At 43.3% G+C, this 21,736-nt stretch overlaps 1 protein-coding gene across 5 annotated transcripts in view; it reads left to right on the forward strand.

The window, feature by feature from the left end:
- MOK (MOK protein kinase) overlaps positions 1–21,736 on the forward strand; it is a 51,329-nt gene that overhangs the window by 14,716 nt on the left and 14,877 nt on the right. For 2 of the 5 annotated variants that reach the window (XM_082387470.1, XM_082387471.1), the window contains exons 2-3: positions 10,884–10,998; positions 20,779–20,868. The exons of 1 other annotated variant lie outside the window; for it this stretch is intronic. In XM_082387470.1, the coding sequence (XP_082243596.1) occupies positions 10,884–10,998; positions 20,779–20,868 (205 nt within the window). Of the gene's footprint in view, positions 1–10,883; positions 10,999–20,778; positions 20,869–21,736 lie in introns of those variants that run through there. 2 more of the 5 variants (XM_082387475.1, XM_082387474.1) reach the window with 2 other exon arrangements.

Below are 21,736 nucleotides of genomic sequence, written 5' to 3' on the forward strand. Positions count from 1 at the left end.
TCACTGCTCCTCACACCGAAGAATGTGTCCCTATATCACTGGCAGTGGGGTTCCCAGATTCTGCTCTTGTCATGGACCTTGTCAGCTGAGCCAGTTACTTTGGAAAGGGTCTGTTACCGCGGTCGCTGCTCTGATAAGTACATTTGTGTGACTTTACCTGCGTCTCCTGGGCAGCGTTCTGCTCAGGGAAGACAGCAGTGGCAGCGTGCTTGGGAAATGCTTCTGCGGTCAGACGCCCTGTGTTTAAAGCCTGCTGCTTATGGATGTGACCTTGGGCAGGCTACGTAACCTCTCAGTGCCTTAGTTCCACATTTGTAAGATGGGTTAATGGGATACCTACTGCATGGGACTTTTGAGATGATTAAGTGAAAAATGGTGCCTGGCACCTAGTGTTCAGATCTTGGTGTTTAATAAATATCTTTTTCCGGTAGAAGGAGCCAGGGCTCCTTGGTGAAGTGGCTTATCCTAGGACTAAAGCAGGAAATGCATAAGATTTTGTAGTGCCAGAAAGTAAGAAAGTACTGAAAGAGAAACAAACCCTTTATTGATGGGAGCATGTCAAAGGGACAAAGGAGCCAACTGAAAGAGCTCCCTAAGGGCAAAGCTGGAACAATTTGAAGCAACAAGATAAAGTAGTATTAGATTATCCCGAAGTATAAAATAAATATCCATGGATCCATACTAATATTAATGAAAACATATTCTAAAAGGCAGTTTGGGGACTTCCCTAGTGGTGCAGTGGTTAAGAATCCGCCTGCCAGTGCAGGGGACATGTGTTCGAGCCCTGGTCCGGGAAGATCCCACATGCCGCGTAGCAACTAAGCCCGTGTGCCACAACTACTGAGCCTGCGCTCTAGAGCCCATGAGCCACAACTGCTGAAGCCCGTGCACCTAGAGCCTGTGCTCCGCAGCAAGAGAAGCCACCGCAATGAGAAGCCCGTGCACCGCAATGAAGAGTAGCCCCCGCTCGCTGCAACTAGAGAAAAGCCCACGTGCAGCAACAAAGACCCAGTGCAGCCAAAAATAAATAAATAAATTCATGAAAGACAGTTTGATTGGAGGGCTATGAAGTTAATTTAAATAACATCCTTCCACTCATTTTATTCTTCTTACCCTTCTAATCTCACTGTTGCATTTATGCGGATGGTCTCACCTGGGAAAGGAGGTAACCTAAGGGACAAGAGTTCTCTCTCACTGTGATTGGAAATACCCAGTATTTAAAGACAGATTAATAAAACAGTGTTGGTTGCCAATTAGTCAATAGTAATAATTTTGTGAGTCAGTTGTCAGCAAAGTTCCCCCTGCAGTATGTGTCCGGGATATTATAGGAATATTAGATTATGGGGCATGTGACCTGGCATTTCCTCTTTGATTCATTTGTTGAGTATGTACAGGGCACGAAAGAGAATAGATAGTAGACTTTGCCTTTAAGAGGCTTACGGCCCTATGGAGAGAAGGTGCAAAGTGGACCACGGGCAGGTCTGTGGCAGAGGACAGGGTACGTACAGAAGGTGGAAAAACATCTGGTCTAACGCCTACCTACCGGGTTGGTCCTGGGGGATTAGAATCTACAGCGTCATGTACTCAATTTTGGACACCGTGTACTCACTAATTTGACCTTTAATATTATCTAAACACGAGCGTGGCTCTCTCCCCCGCCTCTCTTTTTAAGTAAAGGACCTAAAACTGGGGGCACGGGAACACACGCTATGTCCTCAATGTGAGGGATTGTGTCTTACTGATCTTTGTCTTCAGTGCATGGCACGGTGCATAGCTGATGCTAATAAATCTTTATTGACACCCACAGTGATGTAGTCATACCACCAGGGATGTTTAATTCATTTAGGCTGAAGTACAGCATAAATTGCGTTGGGGGGGCGGGTCCCAAGACGACCCCTTGGTTCCATGACTTGCTCGGAGGACTCACAGGACTCAGGATGTGCTCGTACTCGTGGCTGCGACGCACTCCAGTGAGAGGGTGCAGAGCGAGATGAGCAGAGAAAGGGACGTGGGGCAAAGTCTGGAGGAAACGAGACGCAAGCTCACAAGATCCCTCTCCCAGTGGAGTCACACAGGACGGACGGACGCGCTTAGTTCTTCCAGCAGCAAACTGTGACAACACGTGTGGGATATTTTCTATAAGGGAAGCTCATTAGAGCCCCAGTGTCCAGGGTTTTTACTGGGCGCTGATAACGCAGGCACCCTCTGCCCAGAACATAGCAAATCCCAGCTCCCAGGAGGAAAGCGGATTCAGCGTCAACCCCATTGCTCGCTCCGACGGTGTGGGCGCCGTGAGTCCCTCTTATTGTGCAGGGTCTGGTGGAAACCCTCCCCAAGGGCCGACCTTGCAAGCAGACCTTTCTAAGGAGAGCGGTCTTAGGCCTGCCATGTGAACTCTTTTCTGCACAGTAATAGACTGTGTGTCCTTTCAGGGAAATTTCTGGGCATTCCAGTCTAGTCCATCCAAGAGAAGGGAAAGGGTTGGTGTTGTTTTAACAAGCAGCAGTTATTCCCTGGCTATTGCTTGACGAGTGAGAGTGGGGTTAGGCAGGTCAGGGTGGGTCTTCTTGAGGGCAGGAGGATGTATCACTCAGTAAAAGGGTCCGGCTGGTTGAATTTTCCCACAGAATTTCAAGTTTGGAGGCTCCTTGAGAAATTGGTCAAAGTTGTTTTATAAAGTTCCAAACTGGACAGATTAGTGGTAAGCCACAGGGCCTGTATTTTGGTCAGTTTGTTTTGAAGAAGCTTTTCGGGAGATTCACCCAAGAATCTTACGTGTCTTGTTTCCAGGACTTACTGCGCAGGTTACCTGTTTTAGAGAGGCTCTGGGATTCAGTTTAAGCTGTGGTTGTCAAACAAGTTACAGCTTCTGGGTTTTATCAGAAGGGATCTGACACTTCAGTCCTGAAGACTCCACCAGGGCTGAGCCCTGCCTTGCTCTAGCCAACTTCTCTTAGAGGGCGAGTGGGAAGGACTGTAAAACTGGCAGAATAGCTTTGAAATCCTGCCTTGCTGGGAACTAGATCAGTTAATTTTTTATTCAGGGAAGACGTGGTTAAGAGGGATTCTGCTAGCTTAGTTTAAAGGTCTTCAGTTTGGGGGTGTAGAGCAGCCCTGGGGTGTTGACTGGTATTCTTGGGAGACATGTCTGCTTACACACAGCACACCCCTCCTGTGTCCTCCTCGGTGCCCTAGAGACACACTGCCTTTTCACGGAGAAGCACTGAGGAATTCTGTAGTCAAACGTGTTTCTCTTTATTTAGCCCTGCATTTCCTAGGTTTATTTGCTCATAGAACCCCTTTTTGTGGAATACCCATTAGTGTTTGGGGGGTACTAGTGTTTTGAGGAACTCAATTCGGAAAATGCTAGTCTAGCGATTCAGCACCCTCAGGTGGCTTTCCCTGCTGATGATGTGCAGGGAGGCCCCTCCCGGTGTGATGGCCCCCCCTCTTCTCACACAAAGCACAGGCGATCGCGAGGCTTGGCTTCCATCGCAGTGTTTGCTGAGGACTGTGGCTTGTAGTGTACAGATTTCCTTACTTATGAATGGAATGGTCTTAGTACTAAAATCATATTCCATTGCCCCAAGCATTCTTTGTTTCTGCTGTTGTCTTTATGTGTTTCTTTGTCTTGGTGTAATGTAGTTTGTCTCCAACTCTTGTTAGTTGCCAGGACTAAGAAATGTTAGTGCTGGGGCTGGCAGTCCTTCCCAGTGGGTTTTCACTTAGGACAAAGGAGCCATCTGGGAAATAGGATGGAGGCCTGTTGCAGGGAACCAGAAGAGGCTCTCTGGAGCTAACCATGGCAGAGGACATCCAGTCTCCCTGTTGGTGGGGCGGGTCTGTTGAAGAATATAAGTGGCCCCTAAACTTTGTTCTCATTCAAGAGGTTGTTTTAGTCTGCTTCAGTTGTGAAGACCAGTAAGTCTGACTACAGCTCACAATATGGAAGCGTATTATAATTATAACAATCAATTAAGGGTGAGCTTGAGAACAGGAAAACTCTAGAGCAGGAAGGCCTGGCCCTCCTGGGAACTAGAACCGTGGTGAAAGCAGCTCCTTGTTGGGTCTCAGCAGTGGGAATTTGTGGATGTGATTATCCCGACATTAATATGATCTGAATCTGTTTTTCTTTGTGCCTTTCCTTGAATATACTCTTTACTGTATATCTTTTCTGTTCCTCATACTTTCTGCTTATTCCTAACTTTGGCTTGCTTTTTTTCTTCCAATTTTTAAATATTGGAGTATAACATACATCCAGAAAACTGCACGAATTACAAGAACAGGTTGCTGAATTTTCAGAAAGTGAACATGCTTGTGTAACCTGCTCCAAGATCAAGGAACAGAGCGTTACCCGTGTCCTGGAAGTCCCCAGGGTAACCGCTGCTCTGACTCAGGCATCACAGATTTGTTTGTTTTAACAGCTTTATTGAGATACAATTTACATACTGTAAAGTTCACCCAGTTAAAGTATACAATTCAGTGATTTTAGGTATTTTTACTGAGTGGTGCAACCATCATCATCATCTGTTAAAACACTTTCATCATCCCCAAAAGCAATTCCCCCTTTCCCCCAGACCCCACCCACCCTAGGCAACCACTAATCTACTTTCGTGTCCGTGGATTTGCCTATTCTGGACATTTCATGTAAATGGCCTTTTATGCTTGGCTTCTTTTACTTAGCGTAACGTTTTCAGGGTTCATCCACGTTGCAGCATGTGTCTGTGGCTGAATAACAGTCCATTGTATGGATAGACCAGATTTTGTTTATCCATTCATTAGCTGATGGACATTTGTGTTGTTTCCACCTTTGGCTATTATGAATAATGCTTCCATGAACATACGTGTACAGGTTATTGTTTGGACATATGTTTTCATTTTTCTTGAGTATATACCTAGGAGTGGAATTCTGAGTCATGTGGGACTCCATTTAATATCTTGAGCTGCTAAACTGTTTTCCACAGTGGCTGCACCATTTTGCATTTCCACCAGCAATGTATGAGAGTTCTCACTTATCCACATCCTCAGCAATACTTGTTGTTATCTGTCTTTTTGAGTCTAGCCATTCTAGTGGGTGTGAAGTGGTGTCTTATGTTTTTGTTATTTTTAATTTTCTTGTCAATTACTTATATTTCATAAATTGCCACTTTCTTTACAATGATATTATATAAAAATAAATATACTTAGCTTTTAATCTCAAACGCCATTTTCCTTAAAGGAATCACAAAGAAAAGCTCTCTCACCCCTTAAAAATGTTTTTAATTACTTAAAAAAATTAATACATATACAAAGCGTAACACAAAAAGAAGCACAGATGGATATATAGTGAAAAGTGAGTCTCTCTTCTGTTCCTGCCCTCCCACCCATCTAGACCCTCCCCCGCAAGGTAACCACTGTGGCACTTTCTTGTGTTCCTTCTGTGTATAGGTTAGCATAAATGTGTGTGTGTTGTGCGTATTCGTTTTTTGTTTTTTTTTTTAATTTGTTTTTTATATTTATTTTTGGCTGTGTTGGGTCTTCGTTTCTGTGCGAGGGCTTTCTCTAGTTGCGGCAAGCGGGGGCCACTCTTCATCGTGGTGCGCGGGCCTCTCACTATCGCGGCCTCTCTTGTTGCGGAGCACAGGCTCCAGATGCGCAGGCTCAGTAGTTGTGGCTCATGGGCCTAGTTGCTCCGCGGCATGTGGGATCTTCCCAGACCAGGGCTCGAACCCGTGTCCCCTGCATTGGCAGGCGGATTCTCAACCACTGCGCCACCAGGGAAGCCCTGTATTTGTTTTTTATTGCTGCTATAACAAATTGTCACAAACTCAGTGGCTTAAAACCACACAATGTAAACGAATCTCCCTGGGCTAAGGTCAAGTTGCTGGCAGGGTGGCATCCCTCCTGGAGGCTCCGGGGGAGAATCTGTCTCCCGGTCTTGTCCAGCTTCCAGAGGCCACCTGTGCTCCTTGACTTGTAGCCTCTCCTCCGTCTGCAAAGCCAGCAGCGTCACATCTTCCCGTCTGTCCTCCGTCTGCAAAGCGTCACATCTTCCCGCCTGTCTCTGATTCTGTTTCCTCTGCCTCCTTCTGCCACTGGTGAGCTCCCTGTGGCGGACGCACTGCGCCCACCCAGTAAATCCGAGATCACGCCCTTGTTTTAAGGCCGGCTCCTCAGCAGTCGTAGCCGTTAAGTCCCTCCTGCTGTGCAGGCTGACATTCAAAGGCTCCAGGGATTAGAGCGTGCGCATTGTTGGGGGCCGTTATCCTGCCTGACACAGTGTGGAAACTTTTTTGAAAGCAATGTTAACACGGTTTACACACCATTCTTTCATGTGTCTTTTTCATTTTTTTTAAAAATTATGTCTTTTATTTATTTATTTAAATTTTTATTTATTTATTTTTGGCTGCGTTGGGTCTTCTTTGCTGCGCGCGGGCTTTCTCTAGTTGCAGCGAGCGGAGGCTACTCTTCGTTGCGGTGCGCGGGCTTCTCATTGCAGTGGCTTCTCTTGTTGCGAAGCACAGGCTCTAGGCATGCAGGCTTCAGTAGTTGTGTCACACGGGCTCAGTAGTTGTGGCTCGCGGGCTCTAGAGCGCAGGCTCAGTAGCTGTGGCGCACGGGCTTAGTTGCTCCGCGGCATGTGGGATCTTCCCGGACCAGGGATCGAACCCGTGTCCCCCTGCATTAGCAGGTGGATTCTTAACCACTGTGCCACCAGGGAAGTCCCTGTCTTTTTCATTTAATACTATATCTTGAAAGGATATTCCCTGTCAGAAGCTAAAGAGCTGCCTTACCCCTCTTTATTTGCCGTATAATAGTCCTTTGTATGGCTTTTTCATAATTTATTTAACCATTTTTCGAGTGTTTCTTGAGGTGCTAGACATTTTAATTTTATGTAGTCAAATAAATCAGCCTCTTCTGAGTGACTTCTTACCTTGTTATGCTTAGAAAGTCTTTCTCCTTTAGTGAAAAAAATGAATGTTTTCCTTAGATTAAAAAAGATATCAGTTACATTCTATGTTAAATTTCTGGGGCTGCTGCAACAATTTGTCACAAATTTGGTGGCTTAATACAACAGAAATTTCTTCTCTCCAGTTCTGGAGGCAGAAGCCTGAAATCAAGGTGTGGGCAGGGCCGCGCTCCCTCCGAGGCCGCCAGGGCAGGACCCTTCCTCCTCCTCCCGCCTCTGGTGGCTCCGGGCGTCCCTTGGCTTGTGGCCGCGTCCCTCCAGTCTCTGCCCCTGTGTTCACACGGGCTCCTCTTCTACGTCTGTTAAGTGTGTGTCTCTCTCTTTTTTTGTTGTCGTAAGAATCACATAACATGAGATCTACCCTCTTAATAAATTTTTAAGTGTACAGTATTGTTAACTGTGTGCACATTGTTGTACTACAAATCTCTAGAACTTTTTTATCTTGCATGACTGAAACTCGGTACCCATTCAGCAACACCTCCCCATTTCCCCCTCCCACCAGCCCCTGGAACCACCATTCTACTTTCTCTGTGTGTCTCTTATAAGGACACTTGTCACTGGACTTAGGGCCCACCCAGGTAGGCCAGGACGTTCTCATTTCAAGCTCCTTAACTTAATCACACCTGCAAAGACCTTATTTCCAAATAAGGTCACATTCACAGGTTCCGGGGCTTAGGACGAGGACATGTCTTTTTGGGGACCACCATTCAACTCACTTCACACTATCAGTGCTTTTATCTTCCTCCCTAGAAATCATCTTTGGAAAATAAATTTTTGTGAAAAGCTTTAAGAATTATTTTCTTCAACCCTTCTCTTCAGGAGTTGTTGAGCGTCTACCATATGCACAGCAGTTACAGGTTCTCCTTTCTTCCTGTGACAGTTACTACAGTCTGGTAGTGGCATACGGTATTTTGAATGGTAATAACATGGTTAGATGCTGTTTTGGGGGAAAAGTAGTTTCTCCAATTTCTACAAATATGTGATTACAAATAGGATTTTCTTATTTTGCATGGCCTGAAGCTAGTATATATGAAAATGTACACTGAAATTGTTATTTTTTAGTAAGATTAAAAAGCGGCATTAGGGACTTCCCTGGTGGCTCAGTGGTTAAGAATCCGCCTGCCAATGCAGGGGACACAGGTTTGAGCCCTGGTCCGGGAAGATCCCACATGCCGCCGAGCAACTAAGCCCGTGCGCCACAATTACTGAGCCTGCGCTCTAGAGCCCGTGAGCCACAACTACTGAGCCCTCGTGCCACAACTACTGAAGCCTGCGCACCTAGAGCCTGTCCTCCGCAACAAGAGAAGCCACCGCAGTGAGAAGCCCGTGCACCGCAACAAAGAGTAGCCCCTGCTCGCCGCAACTAGAGAAAAGCCCGCGCGCAGCAACGAAGACCCAACACAGCCAAAAAAGAAAAAAGAAAAAAAGCATCATTAAAATCATATTACCTATATATGAATTTTTATAAGTAAGAGTAATACCATACCAAGTACTCTGTATCAGCAAAACTGGTTAATGTACGTATTAAACTGTAATGAACCACTGGGAAAACAATTTGCCTCAGGCCCTGAGCTTCCCTGCATGTTCTTGCTGAGTGTGCCAGATGGCAAGGCTTATCCATGTTGTTTACTGCTTGTTGAAAAGTGCTGGGCCATTGGCCCTAGATTCCTCTCCTGTAAAGCAATCCACTGCGTGTGCAGGTGTCACCTGGGCCCATCCTGTCACCCCCGTGGGACTTCAGGGCAAGGGGAACCAATGCTAATACGCTGATGCTCATATGCCTTGCTGTACCATGAGAAATGAAGTCCTTTGTCTCTGATCCAAGAGGCTGTGTCTTCTGCCAGCATCCATGAAACAGTGGCAGGCTTGATAGTAACTTACAAGTGGGATAAAATCTCAGACAAATATAAACATGTGAAATCTTACAAATACAAAGTCTGAGAAGTCTATTCTATTTGTTTTATAAATTATGATATTTATTTATATATTAGTATGTTAGGATAATGCTTACTAGGTGCTGTAATGGTTAAACCCCCAATTCTCATGGCCTTTATACCAGAAGGTATTTTTCTTGTTCGTGTAAATGTCCTACATGGGTATTCCCGGTTGAGAGTCTTTCCGGGTGGCTTTTCCACCACCTTTATGTCATGGCTCCCAAGGTCTCCTGGAGGTCATTTCTATTCTGGCTAGTCACAGGGGGGCATGGGCAGGGAGGATCCTGGAGGAGGTTTTGCCCTTTTGTTTTAACTTTTCATCATGGCAATTTTTAAGCATGCCAGAAGTAGAGAAATTAGTAGAGTGAATGCTCTTGTGTATCTGTGACCTAGTTTCAACAGTGATCAACATTTTGTCATTTTTACCCCCATCACTTTTTTTTCCTGGAGTCTTTATTTTTTATTGTTGTTTTTTAAATAAAATAGTACTTTCATTATGGGATATACCTGACTTAGATAGTGAAATACCTGCAACCTTATCCCTCAGAGCAGCCACAAACTGTGGTGTGTGTGTGTGTGTGTGTGTGTATGTGTATTGTCTTTAGGGACATTATTTTTAAGGATCTGTGTATCTGTGTCATTCTTTCAAATATATTCAATACATCCCATTGTATAGATAAACCGCATTTAATTTATACCGTTTTCTGTTTGGGGGCGTTAGTTTTCCCCTATTAAATAATGTTATGCTGACATTCTCACCTCACATGTACTTGAGCAAGTATGCTTTGCAGGATAAGTTGTAGAATTGGAATTGCTGGGTCAAAGGATATACACATCTAAAATATTTAATAGATATTGTCAAATTGCCCTCCAACATGACTATACCAGTTTATACTTCCGGCAGAAGTGAATGGGAATGTATAGGCTTTTAAAGCAAATCTAAACATAGTATCATTTCATCCGGAAACAGTTTAGTACTTCTTGCTAACAGATAAGGACTTTTAAAATCTTTAAACATATCATTCCTAAAAAACATTATTCTAAAAAAAGTTGTGCCTTTTTTCTGTTGGTTTGTTCAAATCAGAATTCACACAAGGTGTTAAAATTGTGCTCTGTCTAGAAGAGGTGTTGAAGGGGAGGCCCTCCTTTGGAGCGGGGACAATTTTAAAAGCCTGCTCTGTGTTGATGTCGGTTTGGGACCCGAAGGTGATGGGCTCCTTTTGGTCCAAGTTTGTTTAATAGGTTTCTGATCTGTTTGCTTCTGGTCAGTTCCACACTCAAGGTTCTTTTCTAAACATGCTTCTCAAGCCTGTCGTATTTCTTTGGGGCCTTGCTGTTTTGCTTCTCTGTCTCAATGTGCGGGAGCATCTCTCCTCTCTGAGGCAAGCGCCTGGGTTGGGTGGGGAGTGGCTGCCTTCCCGTGACCTTGGTGCAAGGCTGACTCGCTTGTTTGTCAAGTCTCACAGCTGCTTTCTGTCAAGATTTTTTTGGTTTTATCCTCCTATTATTTGGGCTGCGGAAGCTTTTCCAACCCAAAGAGACTTTTGCTTTCTGGGCTTCTCTCATTGCTTCCATTTCTGCTTGGAAAGTAGCTGTTCTCTCCTGAGCTCACTTTTGTCCTGAGATCGCTTGCCCAGGCAGTCAGTAGTGTTCAACGCACTGTCATTCTGACTCTTCCCGCCACTTTCCCTGGGCCGACAGGCTCAGTGGATGCTTGGTCTGCGAGCATCTCGTAGGCGAGCTGAGCCTTTCCTCGCTGGTCAGGATTCAGGTCATGTGGTTCCCCGCTGCAGGAGGGGGAGCAGAGACTGCGTGTTGCCAACATACAACCCAGTTTCTCTTGAAATGAGGGGAACACTGACCCTTAGAAAACATAGGCGAAGTATCCTCAATATATTGCCGTTGGATTGTTTTACAGATAAAGACGTCTGCTATCTGGAAGTGAGTACAAAACAGATGCATAAGTAAACTTTTATTTTTATAATTGTTTTCATTTATAGACTATAAAGCAATTGGCAAAATAGGAGAGGGAACGTTTTCTGAAGTCATGAAGATGCAGAACCTGAGAGATGGAAACTATTATGCATGTAAACAAATGAAACAGCACTTTGAAAGGTAGGCAACGTGAGACCTATTTGAGACTAAATACAGACACAGGTTTTTGTTTTCGTTTTTTTTTGATTTTTGAATTTTATTTTATTTATTTTTTTATACAGCACGTTCTTATTAGTTATCCATTTTATACATATTAGTGTATACGTGTCAATCCCAATCTCCCAGTTCATCCCACCACCACCACCACCCCCTGCCACTTTCCCCCCTTGGTGTCCATACGTTTGTTCTCTACATCTGCAGACACAGGTTTAAATTGATGAGAGCAACTTAATGGGAAAATTGTATTCATGTGATAACATGTCATAACAGAGTTCTTTGGGCAGTGAGGATTATAGGCTAATTTTATATTATCGTACTGGAGTTTATTCATGTCCAAGTTTACTACAATATCAATGATTGATGGTCACAAAGAATTTAAGTGGTAGAAGTATGCCTCACTTTAAACAGTCTGTATGTTCCTAAGAGTTGTGTGTATGTTGGATTTTTATAATTGAAACCTTAGATTTAAGATATTGGAGGTCCAGGGACTTCCCTGATAGCCCAGTGGTTAGGACTCTGCGCTTCCAATGCAGGGGGCGTGGGTTTGATCCCTGGTCGGGGAACTAGGATCCCACATGCCATGCGGTCCAAAAAAAAAAAAAAAGAAAAAAGTTAAAAAAAAAAAGATATTAGAGGTCCTTGTGATTTAATTAGCTGTAAATCAGTTACTATTGAATATATTGAAAAATGAGTTTCAGATAGGATTAGAGAAATATATTCCCTGGGAGTGATCAGTTGCAGTTTGTGGAGAGGGAACTCTTGTCGGGTTCAGGGGTAGATGTACTTGCAGACAGCAGGACTTGCCAGGTGTTATTTTATTTTATTTTTTTAAAAAAATTTTTTCTGCCTTTATTTTTTTAATTTTTTTTAATTTTTAAATTTATTTATTTATGGCTGTGTTGGGTCTTCATTTCTGTGCGAGGGCTTTCTCTAGTTGTGGCAAGTGGGGGCCACTCTTCATCGCGGTGCGCGGGCCTCTCACTGTCGCGGCCTCTCTTGTTGCGGAGCACAGGCTCCAGACGCGCAGGCTCAGTAGTTGTGGCTCACGGGCCCAGTTGCTCCACGGCATGTGGGATCTTCCCAGACCAGGGCTCGAACCCGTGTCTCCTGCATTAGCAGGCAGATTCTCAACCACTGCGCCACCAGGGAAGCACCGCCAGGTCTTATTTTAGTGAAGAGATAAATACAAAAGTGGACCGGACAAACAGCCTGCAGACTTTAGACGCTCCTGGGGTTGTCGCTGTGTCAGAACGATGCACAGTCGAGTTTGCTCTGTTGAGCCAGCCGTCAAGGAGACGTCATACTGGGTCACCGATGTGCCTTCAAGAAGGTAGAGGGATCTGTAACATTTTAGAAATATTCCCATGAAAGAAGATTAGAATGCTTTGAGGGCAATCCCCTGGGGAGGCGGAAACACTCAGTTTATCTGGAAAAGTACCTTCGGGTAACCTCAGTCTCCGGGGAGAATGTGGAGTTACCTGAGGGCCGTGGTTTCCTAGCAGTGAAGCATGTTCTGGATCCATCAGGCCCCCGATGCTGGAAGTGCCTCGTCCCCCCGAGCCTTGGCTTCCTGTCGTGAGGCTCTGGAGGACTGACCAAGGCAGCGAGGAGACAGGAGCTGGCGACGCAGGGCGCGTGATAGACACTCACTAGATGGTGGCCTGCATTATAGGACGTGTGATTGTCACATTTCAGAAACAATTCATTGTCTTAACTTTAAAAGTGGTTGATTAGAACACGTATTTTTCTTTTAAAATCCCATAATAAGTAAAGATATTTTAAAATAAAATACCACTGAATCAGTGATACTTTACTTTTTTTTTCAAAGTTTGTGTGGAGGGGGGGCAGTTATTGTCAGCCACTGTCACATATTTCCTTTACTTAAAAGGAAATGCACTTTGAGCTGGTGGTGTTTTGTGGCCCTTGGATGTCCAGAATCAGTGACAGGGTCTCCAGCTTAGTTCTGATAGGTGTCTGCTAGCCTGTGTAATCTAAACCCACGGGGAGTTGGATTTTGGGTTTTCTCTTGTGAGTTCTCATTTGCTCTTGATACATATGTCCAAAACTATAGGTGGTTATAATCCAGTGCTATCATTATTTATTTGATAATTGTTCCAGCTGAAATTGAGCCCACTCTGGCCGTGGGGAGCATTTTCAAGTTGGCTCCTATGTTCCTTTGACATCCCCCATCATTTTCTTTTTTTTTAACACTTCTTTACTTTTTGGTACTACAAGATTCTCTAAGCTCATCTTGTATTTTCCCTGCCCCTAGAATCTTCCATTTCTCAAAGGAGTTTTGGTCCCTTTTATCGGAGAAAGGTATTTAGAAAATAAGACCTTGGCACCAGGTATGCTCATTGCTCCTGGAATGTCAGCACGTCTGGGTCCTCTGAGCAGACAGAGCTAGTGTGTATGTATACTAACCCATGTGTGCCCCTCTCTCTCTCCCTCTTCATTCAAATAACCATGAGTGCATACTGATGTAAATAAATGGCCGAATGAATAAACAAATTGGGATGAGGGGAAAATTCTTCCTTATAGAATTCTAATTCATAAATACAGAGGAATGAGGGAAATGGAAAATCATCATTAGAATACATAGTAATAATTTCTGCAGGCAAGATAAACTGATGAATGCTAAAATTAGTAAGGTGAAACTTTAAAGAGAACAGAATTTCTGGGACTTCCCTGTTGGTTTGGTGGTTAAGACTCCGAGCTACCACTGCAGGGGCCACAGGTTCGATCCCTGGTCGGGGAGCTGAGATCCTGCATGCCCTGTGGTGTGGCCAAAAAGAGTTTAAATAAATAAATGGAACAGAATTTCTGCACAGCCTCAAGTGATTGCCTCCCAAATATTTATTAATTACTGTGGTGGTTTTAACTTATATCCACAAATTGTTTGATATTCCTTCCTCCAGGTGAGGCTTATTTTCCTTCTGTTTGACTGTGGGCTAGACTTGCTGACTTGCTGATAAAGAATAGAAAATAGAAAGGGAAAGATAGTAACTTTACAATGAGAAACCTGGTAGATACCAGCTTAACTAAATGATTAAGATTAACATCATCAATAATAAGACATATTGATATCATGTGCCTTCTGATAAAGTGGCATGGGAAGAGCATGTCACCTCCATGGTGTTCTTTCCCAAAGATCCATAATCTCAGTTGAATTATGAGAATACATCAGAAGAGACCAAATTGAGGGTCATTCTACAAAATACATGCCCAGTACTCTTCAAAACTGTGAAGATAAGGAAAAACAAAGACAGACTGTGGAGCTGTCACAGAGTGGAGGTGACTGAGGGGACATGACATCTTAATTGCAGTGTGGTCTCCTGGATCCTGGAAGAGAAAAAGACATTAGTGGAAGAACCGGGGAAATCCAAATAAAGTGTCTAGTGTAGTTAATAGATTTGTACCAATGTTAGTTTTTAGTTTTGATAAATGTTATGTAAGATGTTAACATTAGGGGAAGCCAGGTGAAGGGGACTTCCTTTACTATCATTGCAACTCTTCTGTTAGTCTAAAATAATTTCAGAATTAAAAGTAAAAAACAAATCAAAACAGGACTTCCCTGGTGGCACAGTGGTTAAGAATCCGCCTGCTAATTCAGGGGACACGGGTACGAGCCCTGGTCTGGGAAGATCCCACATGCCGTGGAGCAACTAAGCCCGTGCGCCACAACTACTGAGCCCGCGCGCCTGGAGCCCGTGCTCTGCAACAAGAGAAGCCACCACAATGACAAGCCCGCACACCGCAACGAAGAGTAGCCCCCGCTCGCCACAACTAGAGAAAGCCCGCGCACAGCAACGAAGACCCAACACAGCCAAAAACAAACAAACAAATAAATAAATAAATAAACTTATATAAAAAAAATCAAAACAAACAGAAGATGACCATAGAGGATCTGGAATGAGTCATACTGCACATAGCTTCTAACATGAAAAGGGTATTGCTATTATTTCTGATTTACAGGAAGAAATGACTTTATAGTTTCTAGAAGAAAGTTCTAGAAGAAAGACAACTGCTTTTGGTGTCATTTCTAGGAATATTATTGCTAATAATTTATTGGATGGTCCAGTGTCACTGATCCTTGATCCACAAGTTTTATGCTGTTCTTTGGTTTTATTTTTGTTTTTCAACTGTGAAAATAATCTCTTTAGCTTATAGAGTTCCGGAATATCTATCATCATTATAAAACAGTTTAATCTTATTCACTTGAAGAATGATTTTAGGTTCCTTTAAAAATCCATTTCTGCTCTGCTTATCGTTGCCTAACGGAACCCTCACAGTCACCTCGCCCAGTTGTGTGGGTGATGTGAGAAACGAGAGTCAGTAACAGAGGAAAAGCACGCTGAGTCACACAGGCAGGAGGAGCTTGGTTTTGGGGCCTCTGACCCCACCTCCTCCCAGAAGTTGATGGCTTTTGCAGTAATCTTTGCTCATAGGAAGTCCGGGTAAGGTATAATACGCCAGTTCATTAGTACTGTGTCAGGAGGGGTGCTTTTGGCTCCCGAGGATCGTTTTCCTCAGTGGCTCAAAGTCTCAGTTTGGAGATAACGAAGTTAGTTACTTGTGTAAGGCCCGCAACATGACCAAGTTGTTTTTTTTTTAAATAAATTTCTTTTTTTCTTTATTTTTTGCTGCGTTGGTTCTTCATTGCTATGTGCAGACTTTCTCTAGTTGTGGTGAGCGGGGGCTACTCTTCGTTGCGGTGCGCAGGCTTCTCATTGCGGTGGCTTCTCTTGTTACGGAGTACGGGCTCTAGGCACATGGGCTTCAGTAGTTGTGGCATGTGGGCTCAGTAGCTGTGGCTTGCGGGCTCTAGAGCGCAGGCTCAGTAGTTGTGGCGCACGGGCTTAGTTGCTCCGCGGCAGGTGGGATCTTCCTGGACCAGGGATCGAGCCTGTGTCCCCTGCATTGGCAGGCGGAATCTTAACCACTGCACCGCCAGGGAAGCCCCTGTGATTTTTATTTAATCTATACCTCCACCCAGTCTCCTTCCCCACTTGGTTATTATTATACAGTTCTTTGTTTTTTAATATTTATTTATGTATTTGGCTGCACCAGGTCTTTGTTGCGGCACACGGGATCTTCATTGCAACATGCAGACTCTTAGTTGCTGCATGCATGCGGGATCTAGTTCCCTGACCAGGATCGAACCCAGGCCACTTGCATTGGGAGCGTGGGGTCTTACCCACTGTACCACCAGGGAAGTCCCTAGAAATTCATATTAAATGGAATCTCACAGTCCGTGCTCTCGTGTCCAGCTCCTTTAGCACAGCACAAAGTCCTTGAGATTCATCCATACTGTCGTACCAGTAGTTCATACCTTTTTACTGCTGAGTAGTATTCATTCCAATCTATGACTACAAAACAACTTGTTTATCTGGTCTCCTCTTGAGGAACTTTTGGGTTGTTTCTGGTTTTGGACTGCTCTGAATAAAACTGCTATAAAACTTTATACAAGACTTCTTGTGGTTATATGTTTTCATTTTTTTAAAATTAATTCATTTTATTTATTTTTGGCTGCATTGGGTCTTTGTTGCTGTGCACAGGCTTTCTCTAGTTGTGGCGAGTGGGGGCTGCTCTTCATTGTGGTGCGCGGGCTTCTCATTGCGGTGCCTTCTCGTTGTGGAGCACGGGCTCTAGGCGCGTGGCTTCAGTAGTTGTGGCACACAGGCTCTAGAGCGCAGGCTCAGTAGTTGTGGCGCACGGACTTAGTTGCTCCACGGCATGTGGGATCTTCCCGGACCAGGGCTCGAACCCGTGTCCCTTGCATTGACAGGTGGATTCCTAACCACTGCGCCACCAGGGAAGCCCGAGTGTTTCTTTCTTAAATGTTTAAAATAATTCACTGGGCCTAGAAGTTTTCTTTGTGGGGAGCTTTCACTCCCATCCCCCTACAGTGTTTGTTACAGTAAGCTGGAAACAAAATGAAGTAGTGGAATGGGTGATAACATGGTACATCGCACCATGGAACAGTCAACAATCAAATAGAACAACGCCAAATAATTTGGATTTTTGTAAGATTTTTTAAAGCTTTATTGAGATATAATTTGCATATCATAAAATCCACCCATTGTGAATTTTAGGAAATTTGTGCAGTTGTGCAACTATCACCATAATACCATTTTCGAACACTTCTATCACCTGTGCAGAGACTTTCAATAACAAATTCAGCTTCTTTGATAAACATAGGGCTATTTTGATTTTCAATTTTATTTCATGTCAGATTTGGTAATTATGTTTTTCAAGGAATTTGTCCATTTAACCTAAATTGTCCTATTTATTGGCATACAGTTCATAATACTCCCTTCTCTTTTCAATATTTATCTGTTGCGATATCCCCTCTTTCATTCCTGATAGCAGTTGGTTGTATTGTGTTTTTTGTCTTTTTTTCCTCCACTGGTCTTGCTGGAAGTTTATCAGTTTTACTAATCTTTTCAAAGAACCAACTTTGAGCTTTGTCAATTTTCTCTATTGTTTGTCTGTTTTGTATTTCATTGATTTCTGCTCTTTATTATTGCTTTTCTTTTTTCAAATTAACTGATTTATTTTTGGCTGTGTTGGGTCTTCGTTGCTGTGTGCAAGCTTTCTCTAGTTGCGGCGAGCGGAGGCTGCTCTTCATTGCGGTGCCCGGGCTTCTTGTTGTGGTGGCTTCTCTTGTTGCGGAGCACGGGCTCTAGGCGCATGGGCTTCAGTAGTTGTGGCACTCAGGCTCAGTAGTTGTGGCTCACAAGCTCTAGAGTGCAGGCTCAGTAGTTGTGGCGCATGGGCTTAGTTGCTCTGCGGCATGTGGGATCTTCCTGGACCAGGGCTTCAACCCGTGTCCCCTGCGGTGGCAGGCAAATTCCCAACCACTGCGCTGCCAGGGAAGCCCTATTATTGCTTTTCTTCAACTTACTTTGGATTTAATTTGCTCTTCTTATTCTGCCTTCTTAAGGCAAAAACTTAGACCATTGATTTTAACCATTTCTTCCTTTCTAACATAAGTGTTTAAAGCCATAAGTATTCTTCTAAGCGTTGTTTTACCTGCCTCCTATACATTTTGAAAAGTGCTTTCTTTATTACTTGCTTGGAAATGTTTTCTAATTTCCCTTGTGATTTCTTCTTTACCCATGGGTTATTTACAAGTGTGTTATGTAATTTGCAAATATTTAGGAATTTTCTAGATTGCTTACTGTTCGTGATTTCTAATTTAATTCCATTGTGGTCAGAGAACATGTTCCATAAGTCTTCAGCATTTTGAAATTTATTGAGATTTATCTTTTGGTCCAGCATCTTGTTCCTCTGAGTGAGTGTTCCATATATACTTGAAAAACATATTTTATCTGTAGGTGTTGAATATACTGTTATATAAATGTCAGTTAGGTCAAGGTGGTTAATAATGCTGTCAGGATCTTCTGTATCTTTACTGATTTTTTGAATGATTATTCTATCAGTTATGGTAGAGGGGTGTTGAAATCTCCAACTCTCTTACTTTAGTTCTGTCAGTTTTACATCTTGTATATTGAACCTCTATTATTTAGAAATACACATTTATAATTGTCATGTCTTCCTGATGTACTGCCCTTTATATCATCTTGAAATCATACCTGGTAACAATCCTTATTGTGAAATCTATTTTATCTAATAGGAATAAAACCACTTCTTTTCCCCCTTTACCTTGAGGACTTTCTTCCTACAGATTCGATTGGTTAGAAAAACTTACTTTCTAAGAATTCCCCAGTGGTCCAGTGGTTAGGACTCGGTGCTTTCATTGCTGTGGGCCCAGGTTCGATCCCTGGTCAGGGAACTAAGTCTCTGGTGGATGGAGTCATTCGACTGGGTATGACCCCATGGGCCCAGCCGTGGGGAAGGGGGTCTCTTGTAAGAGTCATTCTGGAGGGTGGTGACAGCCAGCCTCAGGCCGTCAGCCTCTATTACTTGTATTGTAATTTGGGATGTGAACATGGTGGCAGGCAGAGCAGTCTTCATAAAGCAAAGCCCGCAGTAAGACACACCTGCCAAGAGAACACCTCTCCCCAGGTGAATGACATTGAAAAAATGTACAGCCTTCATTAAAGATAAGAAAGAAGACTGGGTCTGCCACCTCCTAGAGAAATGGAAATAAAAACAAAAATAAACAAATGGGACCTAATGAAACTTAAAAGCTTTTGCACAGCAAAGGAAACCATAAACAAGACGAAAAGACAACCCTCAGAATGGGAGAAAATATTTGCAAACAAAGCAACTGACAAAGGATTAATCTCCAAAGTATACAAGCAGCTCATGCAGTTCAATATCAAAAAAACAAACAGTACAAACCCAGTACAAAAATGGGCATAAGACCTAAATAGACATTTCTCCGAAGAAGATATACAGATTGCCAACAAACACATGAAAGGATGCTCAACATCACTAATCATTAGAGAAATGCAAATCAAAGCTACAATGAGGTATCACCTCACACCAGTCAGAATGACCATCATCAGAAAATCTACAAACAATAAATGCTGGAGAGGGTGTGGAGAAAAGGGAACCCTCTTGCACTCTTGGTGGGAATGTAAGTTGATACAGCCACTATGGAGAACAGTATGGAGGTTCCTCAAAAAACTAAAAATAGAACTACCATACGACCCAACAATCCCACTACTGGGCATATACCCTGAGAAAACCATAATTCAAAGAGTCATGTACCACAATGTTCATTGCAGCTCTATTTACAATAGCCAGGACATGGATGCAACCTAAGTGTCCATCGACAGATGAATGGATAAAGAAGATGTGGCACATATACACAATGGAATATTACTCAGCCATAAAAAGGAACGAAATTGAGTTATTTGTAGTGAGGTGGATGGACCTAGAGACTGTCATACAGAGTGAAGTAAGTCAGAAAGAGAAAAACAAATACTGTATGCTAACACATATATATGGAATCTAAAAAAAAAAAAAAAAATGTTCTGAAGAACCTAGGGGCAGGACAGGAATAAAGACACAGACCTACCAGAGAATGGACTTGAGGACACAGGGAGGGGGAAGGGTAAGCTGGGACGAAGTGAGAGAGTGGCATGGACATATATACACTACCAAATGTAAAATAGTTAGCTAGTGGGAAGCAGCCGCATAGCACAGGGAGATTAGCTCGGTGCTTTGTGTCCACCTAGAGGGGTGGGATAGGGAGGGTGGGAGGGAGACACAAGAGGGAGGAGTTATGGGGATGTATGTATATGTATAGCTGATTCACTTTGTTATACAGCAGAAACTAACACAACATTGTAAAGCAATTATACTCCAATAAAGATGTTAAAAAAGTAATTTAAAAAAATATTGAGTTAAAATATTTATCTCAAAAAAAAAAATAAAAGACTGGGTCTGAACGTGAGATGTTTATTTTCCGATGGTATTTACATTGCTCAGTTAGTTCCTATAAACTGATTAATAGGAAATTTCAGTATCTGTTTCTATATTTATTAATTGTAAGAGAAACTACCAAGGTATTCTTTCAGGAACTTAGATGGGAAAAGTTTGAATATATGTCCAAAGCTAAAAGAACCTTGATTTTTATAAGATAATGTAGAAATGAGATATGCTTAAGATCAGCTGCTAATGGGAGAAATAAAATCTGATTAACTTGCTTGAAATATTTGTGAGTTTTTCAGTTGTGATTGTAGACAATAAATAATGATTTGATAACCCTGATTTTAAAGTTGACCTGAATTATAAATTAGTTATTTATTTTTACCTACACAATAGTATTGAGCAAGTGAACAATCTACGAGAGATACAAGCACTGAGGCACCTGAATCCTCACCCAAACATTCTTACGTTGCACGAAGTGGTTTTGTAAGTATATTCGGGGCTTTAAACATTATCTAAATTTGATGATAATTATTAAATCTCTTTTTAAGAAAGAAAACCATGGGAGACATTTTAAATATTTGCTTTGTAGCTCAGAGAATAATAATTTTTGTTTTATCTTAAGTCACTTACTTATTTGGACCAGTGTCTGTATCTGAGTCCTAATGTGGAAAGGCCTTCATTTCAGTGACTCCACCTCATAAAAGCAAACAACATTCAAACGGTTCCTCTCCTGTAGCAGTTGGGCTTCTGTGTAGACGATGGTGGCCCTGGGCATCCGAGTGTGAGTTGTGACCTACTGGGAAAGCCCCTGTTGTCCTCTTTCAGGGACTGCACTTTATTGCTGCCACTTGCCATCTCTGTGTGGTCTCATGCAGCCTTTCTTACTACAATTGACATAATTGGGGATTATGACAAAATCGGGGGATTTTTAATTTCTGTTCTAATTATAGAGTAGCTTCCGTAAGGTTTACCTGTTGATGAAGAAGGCAGAGCACAGCTTGTCTGGAGGGGCTTGTCTGCCAGGGGCTGGGGCTGGGGTCCTGGCCTGGACCTCTGAGACTGCGCCCCTCAGCAGGAAGCCTGGCCTGTACAACCAGCTGAGAAACCGCAGCCTCTGACCGTTAAAGTGCAGGAGATTTTAATCTGGAGACTGAACAGTTCTAAACTCAAAATGCGATGTCTTGTCATGGCTGTGTGGCGTCCTGGCCCGCGTGCTCTGAGCCATTAGTTGGGGCCAGGTCCAGAGACCGCAGTCTGCGTGTGACGCTCACAGCCCTGCCTGTGCTGAGGGTGCTTTATGTGCACTCTGCAAAGCACTTCTGTGCACGGTTGCATGTGGGCCTCCTGACAG

Source organism: Balaenoptera borealis, assembly GCF_965194805.1.
Source record: "Balaenoptera borealis genome assembly, chromosome: 3".
Classification (NCBI taxonomy): Eukaryota; Metazoa; Chordata; class Mammalia; order Artiodactyla; family Balaenopteridae; genus Balaenoptera; species Balaenoptera borealis.